The sequence below is a fragment of the Melanaphis sacchari genome, unplaced genomic scaffold, assembly GCF_002803265.2.
Source record: "Melanaphis sacchari strain LSU unplaced genomic scaffold, SCAv2.0 Contig0_pilon_pilon, whole genome shotgun sequence".
Taxonomy (NCBI): domain Eukaryota; kingdom Metazoa; phylum Arthropoda; class Insecta; order Hemiptera; family Aphididae; genus Melanaphis; species Melanaphis sacchari.
In genome coordinates this window covers 23,376,447-23,398,953 of record NW_020270366.1, presented here as the reverse complement: position 1 = coordinate 23,398,953, position 22,507 = coordinate 23,376,447, and the positions used below count along the sequence as shown (strand labels likewise).

At 29.9% G+C, this 22,507-nt stretch overlaps 1 protein-coding gene across 5 annotated transcripts in view; it reads right to left on the bottom strand.

Moving 5' to 3' along the window:
* The window catches only part of LOC112599399 (broad-complex core protein-like), an 83,857-nt gene that overhangs the window by 44,383 nt on the left and 16,967 nt on the right, over positions 1-22,507 (bottom strand). Inside the window, exon 1 of one of the 5 annotated variants that reach the window (XM_025346327.1) lies at positions 12,810-13,239. The exons of 1 other annotated variant lie outside the window; for it this stretch is intronic. Coding sequence is in view for 3 of the 4 variants with exons in the window: in XM_025346305.1 (XP_025202090.1) it covers positions 380-425 (46 nt within the window). In the remaining variant the exon portion in view is untranslated. Of the gene's footprint in view, positions 1-379; positions 997-12,809; positions 13,240-22,507 lie in introns of those variants that run through there. 3 more of the 5 variants (XM_025346305.1, XM_025346343.1, XM_025346336.1) reach the window with 3 other exon arrangements.

Here is a 22,507-nt window from a genome sequence, read left to right as displayed (position 1 = left end):
ATAGAGAGGAGCACGTTTGTACAATGCTTAATATAATAATAATAATAATAATAATAATAATATGACCTACCTATATACGGTGACAAATAAATAGCGCCAACGTCTCATAGCATGTTGTCGGTGTGAGGTATAATAGTCACAATAATTGTGTTAATACGTATTTAAGTATCGCAATACACAATTCATCAAGTTTTAAAAGGGATTTCGCGGAATAATGGAGTATTGGATTAGTCACGCGTTTTGTATTGGTTAATTTATAAATATACAAAAGATCGCTATATAGGGCCAACACAAGGGACTATACCACGATAAAATTAAATAAAAATCGATTTAAAGCACGCACAGAAAATTTATTACCGAGATCATGGTTAAAACTTACCCTGCAACGGTAGTAGATGAGACCGGACAGGAAACTGGCAGGTCATGGCACGGGGACACGCGACTGCCGCCGCCGTGGTGGTGGTCGGTCGGTCTGTCTGTCGGTCGGTCGGAGGTGCGCCTTACGACACGCGTCGGTCGGTCGGTCGGTCGTCACCGAAAATCGTGGGCCGCCGCAACCGTCAACACCTCCGCCGCGGTTTTCGATAATCGGTCAGCGGTCAAAAAATTAAGTTTAAAAAAATAAAAAAAAAAAGAAATACGGAAATCGCTGGGCGAACGAAACGCTCTCGGCGCGGGTATAATATAGGTATCGAAAACGCCAAATCTTACCGGGAGACGCACTGTGGGCACACGTGAAAACGACGGCTAGTAAAATAAAATTTAATATCTTTGAAAAAAAATTTGAAATAGGTAAAAATATTATTATCGACGGCGACTACGTACCTCTATTGCACTATCTATGACTATATTAATTATTAAATGGGTACACACAATTTTACAATATTATATAGACACATACGCGATCGCGCGCGCACTGCACACAAACGACATGCACACACTCGCGCGCGCGTGCGAAGAGCTGACCGAAAAGAATAATAATGATAATAGTAATAGTAATATTTGCGAACTGGTTGTACTTGCGTTGCATCGAAACGCAAACTGTCATGTAGACGGTGTTTATTTTTTTTTCGTCGGTGCAACGAATCTTGAACCAGTTCCTCTCGCAGATCGCGCGCGCGCCACTCCTCCCCGGGCGGCCACAGGCCGGACGGTCGGTCGGTCTCACTCCCAATAATAATAATAATAATAATAATATTATAATATATTATAACTGAAGCGCGCACACATGCACACACGTAAGACTATACTTATATATTTTATTTATACATACACTCACGGACGCAGACTCCCGAGCGCGAGAGAGGACCCGACTTAACCACGGCCGGGAGATTATATTTTTCCTCTCTCTCTCTTTCCACCTATTCTCTTACTTTATAACGTATATACTATTGTTCCGAATATTTAGCTTTTTCGCAAATTTCTCGTCGTTGCACCCCTCTGCCTGACGTATTTCGATAAGTGTATTACACGACGACCGTACAAATCTCACCTCCCCACCATTGATATTTCCTTTTTTTTTCTTTTAGTTTTTTTTTTTTTTTTTTCTAAAAAGAATCTTGTAAATTCTTTTTGTATACATACGCACATCCAGTACAACAGTCCGTATAGATATACTTTAAGTAACAATATATCATCGTTGAGTACGTAAAATTGTTTTTTAAACCGAAATTTATCAAACCTTTTCATATAATAATATTGTATGTTATTGAAAAAAAATATATCTATTATAATATCTTTCACCTTGGTCATTTCGGAGGGTCCGCTTATTATACTTATAGATATGTTATTCTTACACAAATGATTAAACCAAGAAATATTGTATTCTGAATTATTGACCAAAATTAATTTTTGAATACCACAAATGAATACAGAACTACTAATAATACTTCTTTTTGGAAACGGTTGTAAAAAAATATTTTTTAAACCAGTGTTTCCCAATCATTTATCACCACGGCACCACGGACCATAACGTAAACATATTAAAATTTTAACTGTACTCTCTAACTCCTAAAAGCTAATAATTTAATTAATAAAATAAATAAATTATATACTAAATTTATTATTACTATTAATATTCAAATGTTAAACATAATGTGCGATACTATACCTATTCGTGCAGCCCACGATAATAATAATAGAAAAATAGTAATAACTCATATTAGAAGTTATATTATATTATACATTAAAAATTTAAATGACTAGTAAAAATATTAAATCTTGACAAATTTCTGAACAGTATTATAAATTATTATATATATTGAAAAACACGATGTAAGAAAAGAAAACTAACAAATGTTGGTATACTTAAATTATTTATAATAATTTAGAATAAACCGTATAGATAACTGTACTGCTCGAGGTTGTTATTAAAATGCCGCGGCACAGTACGTGTAAATAACATTATATTATATATTATATATTATACAATTATTTTGTTTCGTATGCAAACAAGTAACCCTTAGTTTAAAGCCCTTATACCTAACCTTTGATTAATAAATAAATTAATATTTTTAGAAAAAGTAAAAGTTTTTCTAATTAAAATTGATTAGAATTGGTCGTGATTTAGGAATGATTTAATGGTCAATGATATTAATTTCATGTTTTTTAAGTTTTACTATTTATGTTGAAGGTTATTATAAAAATTATTATACAAAGATATTTTCCTATGATTTTATTTAAACCATTGCCAATATTAAGCCCGCTCTAATTATATTAATACAATTCAAAATATAAATGAACAATACCATTTTTTTGTACCTAGCAGCCCAATAGTATACAGTTGTCCCGTCTTATATGTACCACAAAATATCTCAGTCATAGATTGAAATGTGGTTTACTATGATAATTAGGATGTGCCAAATTACATATTTAGTGGACTTTTCTTATTTTTAACTTTCAGTATGTGCCCATGCGCAATACCACTTTGCTTTTCTTAAATAGCTATTTTTTCATCATTTTTGGATAGGTTTTTTTGGGCTATAAATAATTTTTATCCATCGACCATCAACCATGATCTTAAACTTAAGATTGACAGAGGTACTACTATTTTACGTTTAAAAATAGTTCGATATTTTCGAGTTTAACATATCCATATTCAGTGATATTATATGACTTCGGGTAAAGTGTGAAATTTCCTGGTTTCCTGGAAGTGTGTATCTGGATATTCTCTAGGGCCCTAGTTATAACAACAAACCGTAATTCAAGGATCTTGAGTTGAGGAATATTTAAAAGTAGATACCTACCAGCTACCATACATGTATAAGACACCTAGACATACTGTGTATTATAATAAATAATTATGGATGTATTATGTATTATTTTATGTTGTTTACTGTACCTCAGAGAAAATCGTGAAACTTAAATGCTGTAGTTAACAACAATGTGCTTTTATAACATTAAAAATATTAGTTTTGTGGCGCAATAGCAACTGAGGTGACAAAAAAAACGCCTATTTAACACAAACCATTCCAAATGTAGAGACAACCCCTTTACAAAAGGTAAATCCAAACCTTCTTATTACACAATCGCGACAAACGAACATAAAAATTATGAAATACATTACATGTATTTTAATAATATAATTATTATTCTAACTATTAAAATTATTATGCGACGATTTTTAAAGAGACCACTCATAAATGCATATAGGCCTACGGGATATTTACTTTAACTTCCGTAGAATTTTCATTACTAGGCTGCCAGAAAAAAAGTGAATATACGCACCCGCAATATAATTGCCATTATATTATAATTAATCGTATAAATTACGATAAGCCCACACTATTTTATTAATCGTTTAACTTGTGTGGTTTCTATTGTAATTTCTGAAAAATAATTCTATTATTTCTACACAATAAAATGTTATTTTTCATTTTTCACTGTCGTCCAATATCTATTATATTGACCGTTAGCGTAACATAATGAATTATGATTAATATGTTTAAATTTTAATCTATATTGATTAGTTATTAGTTTTATGAATTAATGGTGAAGTCGAATACAATTTATTATTAACCCGAAAATAAACTGTTAATACTACGTTATTATGTATATGATTTTACTGTATGTAACATAATATGACAAATTATAGATTATATAACAATAGAAATTGTTAAATTTGGTATTGAAATTTTATGAAGTAAAACGTGTTTGTTAATTCATAAGGACAACAAATCCAATAACGCAAAAACATACTGCTCATAATGATTTTACAAGCGTTACATGTTTAATCTAAACTGGGCTCAATGTCTGTCTGATATATTAATAAACGGAGCATCGTCAACGGTTTAAAAATATAGCAAAATTCTTTTAAGAATAAATTAAAGATAATTCCATAAAATCTCTATTACGGTCGGTATGTATAAACTACTCGCATGGGAAATCGTTTCACGATTTATAGTTTTCTCGAAAAAACATAATTTTAGCGAGCTTAACAGTCTTCTCTTTATAATTGTTTTCGTAGAACAAATTGCCACCATATCATCTACATAATATTATGCATATGAATATAATATAATACTCGTAATACACATATATAACACAAATTAATTGTTCAAATAATTTATAGCATTAACTTGTGGTTACGCATGCAGTTAAAGCCCGGGAGTGTTGATGAAATGATGATAAATACAACGCTGAACATTGTAACAATTTTATAATATTGTACCGTCGCATAACAACAACTGTAAAAAATTTTGTCGTAATAATTTCCGACAAAATGTTAAATGTAAATAGTGTAAATTATTAAAAACTAAAATTTTCTAACATAACAGTATATTCAACTTTATCATATTCTTGATTTTCAATCCAATATGATACTCTCAACTTTCGTTTTACTATTTTTTTTCTATAGAAACCGTTAAAATAAATAAATAATTTATTATTTTTAAAAAAATGTATACATTTTAATATGAATTGAATGCGGATAAATCAGTAAACAATAGTTGCTGAAAATTCAAATTAAGTAAATTCAAATTTTAAATATGTCTAAAAATGCTATAATTCATTTTATTCTCTATGGTGGAACTTGATATCAATATTATATTTCACATACTACGCAATTGTAACAATTTATAAATAATAGGTACCATTAATTTCATTGTGATATCGAATTTAATGAAAATGAATTAGTTTAAAAGACAATACACCTCTAGCACTAAGAAAAAAATTATACACGAAGACTCGTTGCTCTCCAAATAAATGAGAAAATAAAATGCAATGTACTTAATAAAAACTCGTTAATTTGAAAATAGAAATATTTAAATAATTTTAAATAGGTAATATCAATATTTCATTTGTCAAACATAATTTGAACAAATGCCAAATAGAACTATAATCCATTCGTAAAATTAAATTGCACTCAAGAAATGTTGTAAATATTTTTTATTTTTTAAATAGATTTATTATGGTTTTATAAACAAGTTTAAATTTATTTTCGAATTTTTTAAAAGATTTCGTTTTTGAATATTATTTTTAAATCTCCTCACGCAATCTACACGTTATAGAACTTGTTTGTGAAAGAGAGAAAAAGTTGCTTTTGGAATTGATCAAAGATTTAGTTAAAACGTTTGTAACACTGTTTAAATTAATTAATAGTGATTATACAACACACTACTTTGACAATAAAAATAAAAGTAATAAGTATCGGAGAGAGAAGACCAAGGTAAATCCAAAATATGTTTACTGGTCCCGTTTAACAAGTAGCAAGCGAAAAATAATTAAAAGAAAATAATCCATATCAATAAATAATAATCAATGGAATGTGTACATGATTGCGATACTACTGGTATTTGTTAAAACGCGGGTATGTAAATAATTTAATTTTTCATCGAGTAAGAATAGGTACGTTGTTATATTTTTAGAATACGTGTACATTGGACAGAATACATTCCACAAATAGCGGCGAATGTTATTTTAAATGAAAACGTATTAAATATATTATGCAACGCAACGACCAACGGAAGAAAAGTGAAACAATTATTATAACCGTATAATATTATGCCTGTACAAAAACTATTCAATGACTGACTCACAGGTATATTCATGCTCTTTTACTCTCGTGTATATTTCGATTTTCCGAAAATTATTCGTTGTGGTGTTGGCCCAGATAAAGTTTTCCAAGACAAAAGATCGTGGTGAAACTTACCGGAAATGGTCGCGGCGTGAATGTGTCATGATTATAAATAAATAGAGTGTTTTTCAAATCATATGGATTATTTAGGGAGCAAAGCGCGAACGAGCTTATAATACAAGTGGAAACCTTTCGACTCGCATTGATACCAATCGAATCGCAAAGTTTAGCTTATCTCAGGTCAGATAATCATCGTAAAATATAAAAAATGTAATTAATGTGAGATAAAAATTAACAGCTGTTCAGGAACTACTTGGATATGCAACTATATATGCACAGTGGTATATGTTTGTACGGAAATCGATAAAATAAAAATATAGGTACCTATTAGACACTAAGTTTTTTCAACGATTTTCTTAATTAAAAACAGTGTTCAATAAAACTAACTATTAAATATATGAATATATGAAATATAAAAATGGTCGAAAATAAAGTATTTATATTCACATCTTTATGTACGAAAATAATCTTAACAGTACGGGGCTCAAATTGTATAAAAATAATAATAGAATGTCGAAAACACGCAACATAATTTTTAGTTATGATATTTATTTTCTCAGTTAGATTATAATTAAATTCATATATTTTCATAAGATTTGGTCTATGAACTTACTGAAAGTTTAAGAATTGTAAATTTGTAAAAGTCAAAAAGTATCAAAAACACACTAACTCACTACACTGCAACATAAACCTAATAACCTAATATAGTTAAAACTACATAGCCAAAGTCTTCACGTTTAAATTTAACAAAATATAAATAAAACAAACCAACAAACTACGTCTCAACTATATTTATATGAACATGGCTAAAACCGAAATCAAAATTACTTATTTCCTATAGGAATTTGCAGAATGATTTGTCGATCAATGTGTATAAATGTATAATATAGTAATTTATAATAATAATTATGGTCGGTTCTTTTTCGCAATAAGTTTGAGACCGTAAGTATTGGAAGTTGTTAAGTATTTATTTTAGGTTTTCGTCGCCGAAATCCGGGGTTAAAAACCGAGGGTATCCTGTTTACCCTCTCCTTGCATTTCCGACGTGGGTACGTGCAGCCCGTCCGATCTGCAACTAAACAATTAACATATACACACTTGAACGAATGGACCCGAGTACACGCTCGTTACTTCCTTAAGTATAACAATATATGGTACAAGCGCCGCGCGTTATTCAAGAATTCTATACATATTTACGTATTTTCAGTGCGGCGCGAGATGAAAAGTCGGTGACGGCTGTGGCGGGCACGGCCACTCCTTCTTCCGATACACTACGGGAATTATTATAGGTATATTTTTGAGAGAATTGCCGAAAGCGCGGGCAAGGATGGAAATCAAACCGGAGGAGCCTATGTATATTGTATATATTATACTCACCGCCACCGCGCGCCACTGTGCTATATATATTATTACACAGTATACCGTCGTTCATCCGCCTCTAGTGCCGCCACCCCCGCCTGGGCCGCCACCCTTTTACGCAGCATTAAAAGTTTCATGCAGAGCGAATATCGTCGGCTGTGTTGCCATAGGGATAATCGCATTAAAATCTAAAATGGTCTCCCGTTACACCTTGTTCGTTATTAAAATCCTCTGTATACATTCAAAAATTATTTCGCGGTTTATACAAACGGCAGCGGCGGCCCGCGCGCACTTGCAGCGTTACACACCGAAGTAATGTGCGGCCATTTTTGTTTGGTTTTGTATATTATTATGTTGTATGCGCGAGTGTGGAGTGTGCGTGAGTTTTTGAAAGGCTTTTGCGGCAGGTTTTCTGAAAGGTTGCCAATAACGATTAGTCCTTTACAATTGTGAATGTGTGTGTGTGTGCGTGAGAAAGGGAATTTGATAATTAAAAACTAGTGCTTGAAAATCACCAGCCATGTTTTTCCATCGAGATTCAAACATAATAATAACATACAACTTTTAATCATCGATTTTTGTTCAGTAATATATATATATATATATAACATAATACATCCGATTTGGATTAATCATCATAATGTATTATTTTAAGCAAGCGATGGCTATGATAATGATGATGATGATGATGATGATAATAATAATAATAATAACAATAATAAACTTACAATTTAAATTGAAGCATACGGTCTGCCATATAGCCAAATATCGGAATTTTCGACATAGATTATGATGTTTTTACCCGATATACGCATACTACTCACACATATAGAATATAAAATATAAGCTTCTGTCAACACGTGATGCATGTCGGTATGTCGGTAAGAGATTAAAAACAAAATACATTTTTTTTTTTTTTTTTATAAATGTAGAAATATATTTATAATAATATACCTAATTAGGAGTATTTTAAAATATATTACATTGTAATATACCTAATTAGTAAATTTATGTATTTAAACGTTTTAACGCAGTTGGAATTATTTATGTGGGTTTTGTACACGACCACACGGAATCGAAACGACATCTTTCTCTTTTTCAAATGTATAACGACGATCAATATTATTACCATACCAATCCTTCACTTTTATAATAGGTCATATATACATATTACACACGCATTTATATTCGATGACTTGGGATTTTCGTATATATATGTATACATAAACGAGAGACCAACAGACGACCCTCCTCTTGTTATAATGTCACCGACATATTGTGTGACTATATATAGTATATATACGAGCCCGGGGGGATATAAGGGTTAAAGCCCCGCTCCGCGTACGTTGTCTCGAGCAGTATTAAATTATGACTAATATAATATATATATATATACACACACAAATCTGCTTACGAGGAACGACACGTGAAAACTGTAATCAACGTTCTTGAAAAATGAGACCTGAAGTGTAAAATATAATATCAGTAAAGGTTATTATAATAATATTATGCACGCGTAGATCGTATTCACATCATATTTTATTGAAATTTTTGCACTATTCGACGAGATCGTAATATTTCATCCGTTTTACGATAAAGTGTAAATTATATGTATATTATATTAACACAGCGTCAAACGTATGAATCCAAGTAAATTAATTTGTGTGTTAAACACAACTGGATTTGATTGACGAAATTTTATATCTTCTAAAAAGACTTCCATGACTATACACAAATGGGAAAAAGAAAAAAGGTTAAAAGCAAATTATTCGTCGGTTTGGCTTTGGCATTTGACAAAAGGTCAAAACACCCGGAAATCAGGATTTCGACGACATTGTCCCCAAATACTACTGCGTACCTACCGTCTTTTGGTTAAAAAAAAAAAAAGTACTGTAAACGTCGCGTTAAGAAAAAAACATTTGTAGTTCAGTTTGTAAGAAAAAATAATATTACAACGCAATAATATACGCAATGGTTCGGCGGCCGCGATGGTCGTATTATGAATATTTTTTAAAACTAAATCGGTTGGTACGAGTGGCTGGCAAAACGAAGGGATGTGTGCCGGATCGAAACTTTAAATTCGCAGTTTAACTCAAGGGATTTGTAACATTGCATTGAGGGAGGAGTTCAATTTATCCTTCTAATTCTGATTAGTCATGCGGGAAATAAAATCAATACTGGCAATAAAAAACCGCCGGAGAGGATGTAAATGAATGCCGCATGCCCGCGATGTTTGCCCAAATATTACCGACATCCTTTCCCCGGCATATATTTTATATAATATACATTGGCTGTCCCTCTGTGCGTACGCGCATTTCAAACAGGGGAAAAAAATATTTACGATTAAAAAGCACAGGTCCGTGTGTAAACAACGATGCTAACCGTTAAGAGAAAAATACACATACCGAATATGTATATGCTACACACAATAAAATAAAATAATAATAATAAACATAAAACCCGTTTTCTTTGGAGCTGACAATAAATGGTGTAATTTTCAGGCCGATTATTTTATTAAAACGATTTTAATAATATTTTCCTCCTATCACAAATAACGTTCAAAATATTTTTATATAGATAACTGCTAGTACTCTTGAAAAATATCATAATTTTCTTATAACGTTTTTTTCAAAAATAATATCGGAGACTAATAAACCAATACCATTTATGCGCCATTCATTGTTTTTTTTTGTCAAATTTATCTACATGTGTTAATAGTAGAGTTGAATCCGATCATTATTATATTATAAAATTAATTAAATATATTGCATTTGTTAAGTTTTAATGTTTCAATTTTATCAAGTCCTGCTACATTTATGCATGTAAAATTTATATTATTCACTATAAATTCGTAACTAAAGAAATTATTAAAACTAAAAATAAATTAAATTAATTATTATAGCCGAGACTCAATTAAAAAAAAAAAAAAAATTGTAAGTTGTAATAATTAAATATAATAATTAAAAAGAAGATTTTTATCAGATTAAATTATTTATCTAACTATAAAAATAGATAAGTAAATATAAGACGTAAACAAAATTTAAAATTCAAAATAATAGTAGTTGGGTCACTTTAGGTAAAGATGATGAGAAACGGTTATAAATAATTTTTATAGATCAATTTAACATGGGTATTTAAATATTTATCCTTTAACTATAGTAAATTGAATAAAATAATTTAAAAAATCATCAATAATAATATTGTTGTGTCTAAAATAAAAATGAACAGATTTTCAGATATTTTAATTATTCAAATTATATACTGCAAAATCATATTTATTATGTATAATATTATTATATTGTTATAGATATTCGTGATATTCTGTGCCAACCATGCCATTATCAATGAACGCCTGAAGCATTAACATTTTTTGGTGTTTTCAAACTTTTCATTTTAACAAAATGTCTATCAATATTTTTTTTACACCCAGAGTGTCGGCAATCCAAAATAAATTAATTTCTTTGAACAAACTCCCTTACCCGGGTGTAATGTAAATATATATCGGAGGGATACTTAATTAAAAATAAAAATAGCGAAAGAGGTGGCACTTTTTATTGTCCGGCATATTGCATTAAAATATCTCCGACATCACCATTTATTGGGTAACATCATTGATGTTTAATCGGCATAATATACATTTTAAAATATATAAAGAAATCAGCAAATCGGCTTTGAGTAAACCTTTTAATTATTTTCACTAGGTAATATAATATTGTTTTCAAAATAACAGTTTTATACGATAGAGAAACGTGATGAAACGAAGAAAAAAATATTTAAAATAATAATTGAAACGATAAACGCCGTAGCATTCGTCCGATTATAGGGGTGACACTTTTCGAAACGTTTAGCTCCAAACGTAATGACGGCTGAAATGCTGCGGTGAACTACAAAACGCAACATTATAACATTACAGCAATTCGCAATGTCTGTCAACAGTATAAAATATATCTTGATCTAACTTACCAAAATCAACTGGTGGCCAGACGATCGGGTCGAAGATCAGTAAAGTTAAGCACTAAAAAAAAGCTAAAGCCCCTCTATGACTTGACTAATCGCAGAGTACTGTGTATGTCCGAAATTCGTTCGGTTACACCTGTAAACAATTTCACCCGACCCAAATTTCTAACACGCGACTAATTTAACAATAACAATAATATTATATACGTCATATTCAAATTGGTATAAATTACAGTATATTACATTTATTCTAGCCGCAGCCTGTCAATTTTTTTATCATTTATTTTGACAGACATCCAGAAACACTTGTCTGAGGCAAGTCGAGTGCCTATTATAGGTGCAGCCAATCTCCCACATTCCTGGACAAAACGTTGTACGCCACTGCCGACAGGTCACCCGCCTGCCATCACTAGTCGCACAATAAATTGCACGCAAAAAGTCGTGTGCACAGACTTGATGTCGATATCTAAATTTCTAATATAATATACAACGTACAATATTATTATAATTTTAACATCATATGATTTTGTAGGTGCCTAACTAGCCTTATTTACCTATGTTACTAATCGCCTAAGCGCCGAATCCGCTTATTTTTCAAAATACCTCATCGAGTTAATTGCAAATTACAATTTATAAGAGATCTAGGGGAAAATAATAACGGCGATCATTGTAACTTTACTGTTTAACCGTATTATGACCTTCACACATCTGATCTTATCAAAAAATGTATATTTTTAAAACGCGATTGCCAACATCGAGTATATTATATTACATTATCAAACAATACCTACGATTTACTATACCGCGTCGTTTTGCTAACAATTATTATTTATTTTTGACGCATTTAGCCGACTGTGCAAGTTATTAAAAATAATCAAAATATTATAATAATTATTAATAGACGTTTGCCTAGGGAAGTTTCTAGACATGATTATAAAAGTTATCGTCGGATTTATCAAACGTTTAGATAGCAACGTTGCCGGAAATATCTGATTTTCGGAATTAAATCAATTTACTAATGCTTCTACTAACTTGCATTTATTATGATTTATGAATAATGATATATAAATTAAAAACTGTATAAAATAATTATTATTAAACTTTTGAAATATATATTTTTTATAATTATTAATCTTAATTACTTAGGATAATTAACAAAATTATAATTAATATTATTTTAACATAATTAAATCAATGATTCTTAAAAATATTTTTATACTTGTACAGTTTTTTTAAATAAAAGGTTTATAAAAAAATCATTGCCAATACCAACACGACAAACGGAATACGTCACGTTTGCCCCTCCTCCCACCTCCACCACACAGACCGGCATACTATACTTCATATCACGTGCACTTACCCAATACGTTAAGATCATTTGCGTCTGTCGAAAATCCAATGCATCTGATGTATACCGCGGAGTCGACGGGCCAAAAATAAAAAAAAAAAACGACGACGATCAAGACTAACCGAAAATCGAACTTTCGTAACTATAATAATCAAAAAATAAATTTAACACTATTATACGAAAAAACACGATTCACGTACTCGACGACATCGTCCAAGTTTATTAATTATTTCCATTTCTGTTCTTTAAAATCGTCGAATTCTAGCGGGGAAACCCAACCAACTCGTTTACGTGCGACTTTTTTTTCTCTTTTCCGTAAACGCGTGTACGCGTCGCGAGTATTTAATTGTACGTACCTGGGTGCTTGTGTGTGTGCTGTTTGGGTGTATACGCGCTTGTGTGAGTGTGTGTGTATAAGTGTGTGTTTGCGCCGAGCTGCAGGAGACGACCGCTGCACAGACGTCTAGCCGGCATAGACGCGGGCCGAGAAACTAGTTCTGGTTTTTTTTTATTATTATTATTATTATTATTATTATTATTATTTGTTATTACGCTATTCATTCTCCTCCGTCTGAGTACACACCGCACACACTCACATCTTCACGCACACATATAAGACCTAGACGTCTGGCGTTCTAGTAAAAAAAAAAAAAAAAAAATAATATAATGGTGTGGGTTCCGGCTCTCGAAAGTGAATGCGGCACAGTTGCATCGCCGCTGCCACCGACATTAAGCAGTTCTCAAAATATGCATGTACACACACGCACGCACACTAATAAAATGGCCAATTTTTTCCCCGCCCACGACGGAGTAAAAATTTTATTTTTAATTTTGTCTGGGAGTTGTCCTCTTCCCGACCATGAAACGGCGTTATAATTTCAATTTTGATTTTCGAGGTCGTTATTTTTGTTCGACAATATTAATAGATTCGACTATCCAGCGTCTACCACATAACGACTAGAATTTTAATTACAAGTCATTATATACCTATTATTATGTTGAACATCGAAAAATTGGCTACATCAGCATTTCTTATACACACATATTGTACATAGCATATTTTATTAAGTTTTTTGATAATTATGTAAATTATTAAATCTATTTTTATCAGTGAGTATTTAAATAGATATATGCAAATGACTTGATTACAATAATAAATAATATGATTTTATTGCATTTATCTATAAAAAAGCTAATTAATTATTTTAAATGATGATTTAGAAATTAAGAAAATTTTTATTAAAGAACAAATAAATATTCTTAATCTTTCGTTTGTCATAGAAGATATTAAAATTTACAACATTGAAAATACATTTTTACATAATCTGAAGGATGTTTCTTAAGGTTATTTGTGATATTGTAGTTTTTATTACAATCGTCTTGAATACATTAATTTAATTTGTAAATTAATTATTCAACCATAAGAAATAATTTTTCAAAAAGATTTTAGAACTAGTTTGTTAATGCTTTACTTCTATAACTATTATTACTCGTTTAAATTAAAATATCAAAAATCTTAAGTTGTTCATCATTAAATTTTATATTTAGAACTCATTGAATAAATAGGTATAGGAATATTTTATTTGAACTATCTATTAATCTAGTAAAAATAACATAAATAACCAACTATACACAAATATCGTTCGTACTTCTAACTATATAGGTACAACGTTTTTATTAGATATATTATTTATATTTAATATTAAACATGATCAAAAAACATGTAGGTACCTATAAAAAAAACATTTAAATCGTGTATTAACACAAATCATTGATTTTTTTGTTTTTCGCCCAACATCAGAAATAAAAAATAAGCGACAAAATAAACGATATGTAAAATTATATAAAGGTATATTATATAGTTAATTATTCAATTTTTATAACATGCTCATAATTCATAGATATATTGTTTTATTTTAAACACGTTGGAGTTCATGGCGCTGTGTGAGCATTTTTTGTTTACAACAATAGTTTTGAAGAAATTAAAGGGTAAATAACTTTGAAATCGAGGAGCTCAGCTGACTGCTGCAATAAACAAATAACGGCATAAAACTACGCCGTTGAGTGTATGTAGCGCGTAGTAAAAAGATTTGGCGGAATGGTGGTAAGCCTAAAAAGGAAAATCAATATATTCCATGAAGTACTTCGCGAAACCGCTAATTCCAAATTACGTTTTTCGTGTTTCCTATCGTTTTACATCGCTTGAACAAAATGATAATAAAAAAAAAAAAAAATGGGTAAAAACGAAAGGAAAAGAACTTTTGAGTGGCCTCGGGTATATATTATATGTGTGTGTATATATATATATATATGCGTATAAAGTATTTCGCGTATGGTTGTGTTTTTTTTTTTATACGAGGGTTGAAATACACGCCACCGCCTTCCGGTTTGACAAATTCGGCTCGTACATCAAAATGCTCAAAAGGTCCTCGAGATCCGTCCGGTAGCAGCGGTATAGGGTGGAGGAAATGAAAAACCCCTGTAATTTATATCCATTTTGGAATGCGTTTTACTATCATTATAATAATATATTATATTGTGTACACCGTCGTCGTCGTCGTCGGCGGCGGCGGCGGCACGGTCCAACAGCATCGAGAAATATATTCTCTTTCTATATAATATATCCGCGTATACCTCCGCAGCTCCCATCATCAAAACAACAACGGTTCCTATTTCATTTGTTTATTTTCACAAATTGATCACGTTGTTTGGGAAATGATAAATTTTTTTATGTGTTTTCATTTTTCGGTAGTAAAAAACAAAATAATATATTTTATACGTGCAGGCCATAAAACAAATTAAATAATATTGTAAAACACAATTTTCGATATAAATAGTTATTCTTTGTTTTACATTGCTGCACAGTGAAAATAACATCCGAGTAATTCCGAACGTTTTGTGTATTACTTACATTATACATAGTAGGTACGATGTACGTGCCTGAGTACATAATATAGTTTACACGTGGGAAAGGGTAAAGGCAATACATAATATTCGGCCGATGATAAAAAGCTAGCATTGACCTTTTAGTGTCTAGACACTTATTATCTAAAATCTTAATAAATCTATGTTTATTTTAATTTATAGTAGGTAAAAAATGTTTTTAAAGCGATGGCTATCAAAGAGGCATACATAACAGTTGGTCAATGTACTATATATATTATAATATAGTATATTCTACTATATTTTTAAATTGATGAATATGATAATAAAGTAATGAAATTCAGTATATATTTTGTATTACTTTAATAGTTTTTTAACGAACAACGATCTGTAATGTGTTAAAATATTCGATTGAAAGAGGCTGAGTGTTTCTATGAAATATAAAATAAATGAGCATGATTGAACAGCAACAATGCACGCACGAATATGTGATACAGAATATTATACAATAAAATGTCCAACGACAATAACCATGATATTATTATTATTATGCATTCATGTTTGCATTAGCTTAGGGGAAACGTACTTGACGTAAAAATAAAAATTTATCCCACTAATTTATTATTTAGAATTTTGATTTAGGAAAATTTTAAACTTCTCCTTATTCAAAATATATATAAATTTATGTAACAAACATATCAAGTATATATAGTTAGGTAATAGCTAGTCTGTAAGCAAATACGTGTGAATCACGTGAAGATCATAATCACTCATCGGTTACGATTAACTATTATACTACATGTAGCTAACCATTAATTACTGATTAATAATTTTTCTATAGCTAAGTAAATTCTTTTTTATGTTGGCATTCGACATAATATGTAAATCTAATAATTATATCTTCACTGTATAGTGCAGAAGATGTCCATTTCATAATATAATATGTTAAGAATAAATACTGCATAATAATAATGATTTTCATTATGTTTTAATATTGTAGCATTCTAACATAGTTGTAAAATGTATGTGTAAACAAATATTCAAATAATACTATTTTATATTTTCATTATTTCTATACTAAATTCATTAACTAAATCATTTACAAATAAATATTATATCCTGTAGTAAAATTACATCATACATAAATAAAACGTTGTCGTGTCTATTAAAATCTTTAAATCACCTGTACATATTATTAGATCCCTAATTAATTTTAAAGCGTTTGTATTTCATAACTGAATCATATTAAATATATTTGTTCTAGTCCTAAATATAAATAGATACACAAAAATCTTAAATAATATCTTGATACGGTTAGGCATTGAATTTTTATGTACGAATATGTATATCCGTTTATCGAATAAGTATAATCGTATATCCAGATACTGTAATACTGTATGCAGAAAATAGCATGTCTGTACACGCGAGACTGCACATGTATACTTAATAAACAAAAAGTGACCAAAATTTAATAAATTGTATGAGTAAAATTAAAGAAAAAATGATTGAAACTTCAGTTGGTGATTTATTCTAGAAGAATGTATTCATATTAATTGTTGTTCCCCGTTAAGACACCTTAACGTATTGTAACACCAGCCTTAATAATTGATAACTATTGAATCGGACTTAATTGTTACTTTATTATGATATGATCAATTATATACTAATACAGATTTGAGTTTATGCGTCATGTGCCAATATATTATTATGCGCGCACAATGACCAATAATTATACGTGCGTCTTAAAAGTTATAATTTTTTATACATCATACTGGTACGAGTAGTTCATATGGACGAGGGGTAAATAATAAATAATTTTAATAAAAAAAGGAAAATTGACGTTAATTAGTGTTGAAACGTTAACTTTAACGTCTAATCACTTAATGACTTAAGCAACTGCAATTATGTTGTGCACAACAATAATATTATACATTCTATAAACATTGAAATATTTATACCTTAATATATTTTATTTTTTAATTGTTTTATTCAATAAATAAACAATCGCTAACGAAAACGGAAAACGTGTAAAGTTAAATCGAATTATAGTCGTATGAAAATATTGTGCATTGATTATACCTAAACGTATTCAGCTCATTTTATTATATAAAGTATTTAATTTATATATAGTTACGACCAAACAGCAAAATATTAATATAATGGGCCGGTGGTGTGCAATTTTTGAATTACTGATTACTGATCGCCTATCCGAATTATGACTTCAACGCCAAGTCACCTCACGCTTATTGTTATATATACAAAACTCAGACCTAATCGAGATTTGCGATAATATTCGAGTACATAAATTGCGATAAAATTTCTTTGTACTGTAGATCACAATCATTAAGAATGTCTATGTACATAATAAATATACGTAATACGTAAATACCTATACTGCGAGCAGCAACGGGCATTTTATATAGGTACATAGATAATATGCTGCCATTATAATATTATAACCTGCAGGCGTTTGTCTGCACTAGAGGTCATTTATTCGTTTTATGCAAACGTATTATATATTTATATATATTGTATTGACGTGCATAATATAATACGGTCGGTGCAAAAATATTTCTTTAACCGGTTTTACATTTTCGGGAGAACAACGAATCGATAGCAAATGCGCTGCTTCCCGTGAGTGTGTATATAATATATATAGTTATACCTATATACCACTATGATAAATTGCATTATATATATACATGCAGTTTGTTGTCTGCTGCATAATGTGTGCATTTGAAATGATTATAACCAGCTATGTATACATAAACGTATCATATACATTATTATATGCTCCTAGCGAGAAAAACGTACAGATTTTCCAGAAAGAGAGAGAGAGAGAGAAAGAGTGACAGCGACAGATTGTAAAAGAGAGGGAAAATTCTATAAATCAAAATTATACGTCATTAATAAACATTATCCAATTACTAGCTGAGAAGTGTTTTCATACCTATAGAGTCCCTGCGGAGGCCAACACAGTGTTCCCAGATAATTACTTAGCCCTTAACTCACGCGCGTTGCAGGTTCGTGTAATTCATGTTGCACGTCTGATAATATTCTACTGCACTTTTATGCATATTATAATATAATTTTATTCATACATAAAAAATACATTCAAACATACTTTTTTCCTCTTCCATAATTTCTACGTAACCGTCATTGTACAACTAGCTCGCATACTAAGTGTTTACATATGCATCTATATTTAATATTTATACGTATTTATTTTTACATATACAATGTAATAAAAAAACATTACTTAAATTTAGTATTTGATAACAAAGAAGATATTTTTTCAGGGTTTTGGAAAATATTTAATAGTAGGTGCAGAGAATGATATACGAATAAAAATAGAAGACAGCGTAGAACTGAGAGGTGGGAAAACTGTTGCCGCTTAACGGCGTCATATACATGTATTATAGAACTTACATGGGGGTGAAAAACCGTTTTATTTTACACCAACCCTTTTCAGTAAATAGGTCCTTTTCTTTTTTTCCCTAAACGCTTAAATTTACGAGCTGTTTCCTCATTTTTTTTTTCACTGAGTTGCCTACAACACGACGGTGGTGACAGCGGCAACGGCACGGTGCGGTATAAGGGTGGCGCTATAATATTACATACAATTTGGACGATCAACAGGCAAATTCACATAAACTCGTGCACAAATATACGAAACGATATTTAAATGCTGCTACCATCATCGCCATTTTCGCGAACCATAATATATAATATATATCGGACTGTTTTAAATACAATATACATATATTATACATACGTATTTATATAGTATATGACCATGGGAGTTGCATTTTGTAAATTATGTAAGCTAGACAGTAGACAGACACTATATGGGCTGTTGACCTTGGGATACTTTACTAGTCTGTCGGGCAAAATTAATATGTGCATGATAAATTCTAAAAACGTGGACAGGTGAGGCACCGCTAACGGGTGGCGCGAACTACGTCTGGCGACGATGGTTATTTTATTATTATTGTTATTTTTTTTCGCATACAGTAATTTATATTTACAAAACATTTGTAGCATACGTACAGGTATAGTTGTCATTACATCTTATAAGGGGCACCGACAATTTATGAATATAAATAATATAATATGTATATATGGTAGGTATTAAGTGTTTTTAATGTACTAAATAAAAAATATGATTGAATGGTTTATAAGTTATCGTAATATACATATTTTATATGACTAAATTACCTTTTATATGGCCTGCAATAATTTGAATTAAAATACTGCAAAATTTAAAATAAGTAGATAAAATTTCTAAACTTTTCATTTTAATGTAATAAATTAATATTACTGTATTTTATGTTTCTATTTATACATATAGTATTAATTAAAAAAAAAATATTAATTAAAACAATTTCAATATCAAAAATTAACTTTTTTTCAAGTACCTACAAAATATATACAATTATAGAACGTTATATAATTCGTTCGTATTATCCATATTACACGAGTATTAGTAGACGAACAACTCGCAAATGGTGGAACTTCAAGAGAATGTAATCCATGAGATCAAAATCTAATGATAGCTAAAAAAATGTTCTATTATATATTATTTTTCAATAAAAATCCCAAAATAATTGAGATAATAAAATAAATTATAAATTTTAGTAAAGGTAGTGTGGATAACGCACTAAAATTAAAATAATACTTACATAAAACCACGATATATTTTAAAACCTCTCAGTTGTATTTATACATTTGATTAAATATTTAAATAATTATTCTTATTTACATCCTTGTTTTATAAATAAATACTTCATACACAATTCGCGTTTTTTATGTAATAAAATATTATATATGTATTATGTACCTATCTAATAAGTAATAACTAATAACTTCTGTAAAAATTATTTAGGTTATACCGTGTAAAAGTGAATTGCTTACAAAATTATTATTTTCGACCAATACCTATTATATTTTATATTACAGAGAATATTTGATAGGTACTTAACGCATATTATACTGATATATCTTCTATGTAGGTATTATGTCCTATAATATATCTAATATTATTACATTATCATAATATTATACACTTATATAAATCCATAGAAATATTTAATACATATCGTACACTTAACTAGTCCGTATACATCATTTTATGCTCACTTTTATGCAAGTGCATTATAATTAACTGATTAATTATATATATTCTATTTTGAATCATAATAATTTATTATTTAGTTACTTAATAAAATTTCATTTGGATTCTAATATTTTATTATACTTATTATACGAAGACGCGGTCACTGGGCGTCTGGGCGTGCCGACTGTATGAATATAATCTCAGGCTCTACTTGATATTTTGAATTAGCACATAGCACATACCTATCGGGCATTAGATCAATCTTTTTTGACCAATGTTTTCAAATAAATGAAATTTATAAATGTATAAAAACTGAAAATTTTAATTTTTCAATTAAGTTCCTAAAGTGATTAACACATTATAATATTATTTTATTTTAAACACCAAATATATCTGTTGACTTAATAGTATTTTCTAGTGTGATAGTATACCAATCCATTATGTTTATTTAAATGTTATTAATTTATAATTATTTATGTTATAAAGTTAAGCACATAAAAGGAAGAATAAATGCCGTGATACTTTAGAAATAAAGGTTACCTAATAGTTAATACTGAATTTTTTATTTATTAAATACAAAAATCGTTATTCTTATATAAACACATTTTTTGTTATTATTTTATGGTAATTATTTTTTATTCTTGTTAAATGAATAGTTATTACTTATTGGAATATAAACGAAAAAAATAAGTGAACGACCTATCTTAATTAAATTAATTATCATTAAATTTATAACCAATTTAGAAGAGAATAATGTCGATATTATATCATATACACTATTTGAAACTTTTATCGTTGTTCACCGCTAAGAAAACGGATACCCTTCATTTGGCGATAACAACAGAAGGGATTATTCCATATTCGGAAATCTGTACCGCAAAAATATTTATTTTTTCAATAGTATAAAATATTTTTAACGTTACACTGTTATTTTGTTATACAATAACATCCCCGAAACATTCTTCATTGTACGAAACATTATATACTATGTGAAAATATTATTATTTGTATGATGTCGTTTGTCTGTTAAAATATAATTTTATCGTGGTAACCGTTTTGCTTATAACTCGCACTGTCGGGGCGTTAAGTCTACCTACACAGATAATACAAGAACTTTAATCTGTACCCCCGCGCCTATAAGGCATAATTGCACGTTACATTATACCATACTTATATCGTACCTGCGTTATATACGTTACTAATTAATAATAATAATTGTAAACAGCGCGTTATTATTTTTACTCTCGTTGGATTAGACGTGATAAGTACCTACGACGAAGCTACAAAACTGATAGGTCTTTTATGCGCCCATCATATTGCATAACATAAACGATCTAAAACAACGGACAGATGATGACGTGATGATTACACATTAATGCGATTCAATTATTTCAATTATTGTATTCGGCAGTGGCGTGTGCGTTGCACTGCGGACTTTTAAACGTCGTGTCGAATAATATTTTACTCGACGCGGTACTCGGAGGAAAACGGCTAACATCAAAATATTTTAATAATTATTTTCATGATTATTATTGACGCGCCGTGTTCATTACAATCATTATTAACGTACTACGTATTAACGATATACCATACGCGAATAAAACGTGATGTAATTTTTCTCCCGACCTGCATCACCAACCTATGAGCACGGTACACCTACCTACTGTTCGTTCTATTATGCACCTACGAAACGTGAGACCTCATCGTCGTT